The 4215-nt window shown below is 31.8% G+C and overlaps 1 protein-coding gene across 1 annotated transcript in view; it reads left to right on the top strand.

Moving 5' to 3' along the window:
• The window catches only part of LOC107442536 (neurogenic locus notch homolog protein 1), a gene marked incomplete in the record, with an annotated part of 313056 nt that overhangs the window by 225827 nt on the left and 83014 nt on the right, over nucleotides 1-4215 (top strand). The window contains 1 exon segment of the mRNA XM_071185571.1: nucleotides 632-733. Coding sequence (XP_071041672.1) covers nucleotides 632-733 — 102 coding nt within the window.

Raw genomic sequence — 4215 nt, 5'->3', positions numbered from 1 at the left:
AAAGATTTGGCGAGTAGTCATCTACGGGAACAGGTGCGGTTTTTCAATAGAGCTCCTCCGCCCACCTCATCAATCATTCAGGTAGGGGAGAAACTTTTAGGCGAGATCTATAAAACAGCGTTAATTCAAAGTATAACTAAATAGTTTTATTTTGGTATTCAAAAATTATATAGCATTCAAAGTAATGGTGAAAAAAATAAATCAAACAATTACAAATCCTCCCACAAATAAACTGCTAAAGAATTACTTTGATTACCAGTTTCATCTTTTTACCATGATTGACGCGCTTTTATCTGGCACGTATTTGTGACAGTCGGCCCGAAAGGATTAATGGAAAATTCTTTTCAGCTTTTTACCATTTCTTTTGAATAAATCTAATTTTGATTTCTTCTATTAAAATTTTTTTCATGCATTTCAGTTTCTTAAGTTACACAAATAATATTTGAGTTTAAGATATATCTTTATTTCTTAAGCAGCATTTTAAACGTGACCTGTAACTAATTACGTGAAATCAGCTATATTATATATATATATATAATATATATATATAAATCTTTCATGAAAACTATTTTTGGTTTTTAACATTTTTTAAGAAAATATTTTACAATTTCTTATAATTTTTATTGTTTAGAATGTAATTGCGAAAATGGGCACTGCAAGAGAAATAAATCTGGACAGGTTGTCTGTGAATGTTTACCAGAATATGGAATGTATAAAGATAGGATTTGCAAAGGTATTTATTTGTGTTGTTATTATGCTGCTTAGCTTATATTAACTTCCATCTAAGTAAAATAAATAATAGATTTTTTTATGCCTTTAAAATATAAGCTATTTTATTACTTTTGTGAGTGTAAATTTTGCAGTTATTCTTACCGATTACCTATCGAAAAATGTTTTTAATTAATTATTAAGTAAACTATTAAGCAAAATAATTAAGTAAAAAAATGACCAGCTCCTCAAATTTAGATTAAAAATAAATTTTATCCAACACATGCATAATTGCGAAATTTTAATTTCGCCGAGGATAATTTTCTCTGGCGGTAGAAAAACGATTTTTTTTTTGATTAATGAACGGAAAATCTTTTTTATTTTGTAAAAAATTCAAAAAAGCAACATATAATCATTATGCACTTATATAAATATTAATCAATATGCAGTGATGATTGAAATTTACAGCCACTTTATGGATTTACAACCACTTTAAATGCAAAATTGAAATTTTTCTCCGAATGCATATATCAGGGCTAATAAAATCACCGGATAATAAAATCAGCCGCGTTATAAAATCAAATCGGCAAGAACCGAATCATTACAATGTTAATACAAGTTAAAGACATCCTTTAATAAAATCAAAGCCGCAGCTTCAATTGCTTGACTTGAATGAAGTTTGGAGAAACCTATCTCACTCAACAAGGGGTTGAATTCTTATCTTACTTTTTAATGAATGAACCATAGAAGGGAGAGAAGTTTCTTTTGTTATCCATCTTAACAGAGAACATGAATAGATTTCCAAAAACTGTCTGTGCTCATGTTTCATATTATTTAAGCCGTTTGAGTAAATTATAGTTAAAGTTAGAGCACATATCATTTTTAAGTTTGTTTGATGTTAAATTTTATCAGCATGCTGAAAAGGAAGGATTTGAGTCTTAAAGATAAATTCGAAGTGTTGCAAAACTATGATAAGCTTCCTAAATGTAGTCAACGTGAAGCTTCAATTAAATTAGGGATTTCCCAAACTGCTCTTTTCTACATTCTGAAACAAAGGATAAATATTTCCGAGGAAATAAAAAAGAATGGAAATCTGTCAAGAAAGCGTGAACGTGAAGGAGAATCGGATTGATTGAATGTAGGGTTTAGTGGCACAAAGTCCAAATGAGGACATGCTGAGCCAGACAATACAGTAAAATTGTTCTAAAGCCTAAGTACATACAAAATTTAATTGTAGCACAATTGCAGGAGAATCAAAGGAAATTGAAATGGCTCTGTTAGAATGGTTTAAAAATGCACGTAGACGAAGAATTCCAATTTCCCGTAAAATTTTATTTCACAAAGCACAGGACTTTGATAACTTATTTGGTGATTCTGATTTTAAAGTTACAGATGGGTAGCTAACCCGATGGAAAGACCGCAACAACATTGTTTATCGTAAATTGCATGGTGAAAAGCAAGATGCTGGTTTTAGCTCTGCCGCCGATTGGGTAAACGACGTGTGGCCAACACTCATCAAGGACTATAAACTAGAGCAAATTTTCAACACAGATGAAACAGGATTATTTTTCCGAGCACTTCCTGAACACACACTGCTGTTTAAAAAAGAATCGACTGGTGGATGCAAAAAAATGAAGGAAAGACTAACCGTGCAACATGACAGGAACTGTGAAAATAAAAACCTTTAGTGATAGGAAAGAGTTTATAACCTCGATGTTTTAAGGGAGTAAAACATCTGCCCACCAGTTATGCCAACAGCTATAACGCATGGAGGACTTCCAGTACCTTCAAAAAATTTCTTCTTGAATGGGACAAGGAGCCGAAAAACGAAAAGGTCGTCTTACTTTTAGACAATTGTTCTGCGCAGCCTGCTGATGAGGACTTGCGTTTGAAAAACATTAAATTAGGGATTTTGCCACCAAACACTACAGCTGTTATTCGATCCCTTGATCAGGGAATAAGATCATTCAAGTTTCATTACAGAAAAATGGTTGTTCAAAAAATCATTAGTGACATAGACTGTGACAGCTCTTCGGAACTCTTAACTGCAAACAAACTGTCGAAATCCCTTACTATCTATGCATTTAATTCGTAACTCACATGGGACATTGTTTCAACCCAAACAATATCAAATTCCTTTAAAAAGTGTGAATTAAGCACTGGCGATGGAGCTGATAACTGCTTCGAAGAAATGATCAGCAATGAAGAAAATGAAATGGACAAGAATTTTCACGTTGCGTAGCTATTGACGATAACCTTCAAACATCAGGAGAAAAATCTGATTCTGAAATTGTTACAGACATCAAAAATTGTAAAGTTAGTTCCAATCAAGAAATGAAAGAATCAGACTCAGAAGATGAAATGAACTCATCAGTGCCATCTTCAAAATGGAAGTCAGAAAAGTATTTAATGTATTGCAGCAAGCTTTATAACAAACAGGAGGAAATATCGAAAACTATTAAAACTTCTATAAAGTTAATTTTAAATACTGCAACTCAAGCAACCATTGATCGGTTTTTCGCAAATATTTTCAAAATTTAATCTTACGTAGGATTTTACTTTATTAAAATAATTAAATTTGTTAAAATAAAGCATTAATGTTGTCATTATTTCTGCTTTTAAAGTGCGTGCATTTAGAATATATCTGAAAAATTTGATTTTTTTTCAAATGTTGTTTCTTAATAAAATGTTTTCTTAATAAAATCAGTCGCTTAATAAAATCAAAAGAGCATAAAACGAAAGTGATTTTAATAAACGGCGGGCATTGTATATGTAAAAAGTAAAATTAACATTAAGGGGTTCAAGCCTTAGATCGCATTCTTGACCAAATTATGACTGTCATATTTCCAAAATTAAGGCTACCACCTGCATTTTTGGGGGTCAGAAATCCCAACCGGACGAAAAAAAACATGTTAATTCAGAGAAAGTACGTCTTTGTGTCTAATTTCGTAACTTTGAATATCGTCTGCACTATTTATTTTGTATATTTGAGGTCACTAACCTCAAATCATTAAGAATAAATCCTAGATCGTGAAAATCCGATCGTTAGATCAAAGTTAATGAGGGAGGTCCATTTCTTTTTGCGCAGTGTACATCGAAAAAGATCAGTTGCTTATTGATTATGTATAGGCCCTACCGACTCCCATTAAGTTGAAGTTATTCTCACAAAAACACGATGCCCATTTGCATTGGATTCTATTACCATAGGAACACACATGATATTGATGTGGAAAACATACTGACCAGAAGGGGTTGCAAGAGAGTCCTAACTACCAACTTCCAGCTCACTTTTCAAGAAACGTATATCGATGTAAAATTAATTGTGATATGTGTGTCGTTATGTTTGAAAAATGTGCTATTGAAACGGAAACAAAACGAAAACGGAAGTAAGGTAATAGTAGATAATATATATATATATATATATTATCTACTATTAACTTACTTTTGTGTTCGTTTTGTTTCCGTTTTTAGTTCGGTTTTCTTATTTCGTGTGTTTAGGGCATTGCT

The sequence above is a fragment of the Parasteatoda tepidariorum genome, chromosome 9 (assembly GCF_043381705.1).
Source record: "Parasteatoda tepidariorum isolate YZ-2023 chromosome 9, CAS_Ptep_4.0, whole genome shotgun sequence".
Classification (NCBI taxonomy): Eukaryota; Metazoa; Arthropoda; class Arachnida; order Araneae; family Theridiidae; genus Parasteatoda; species Parasteatoda tepidariorum.
Note: the sequence above shows the minus strand (reverse complement) of the source record. Positions and strands in the feature narration are given on the sequence as shown.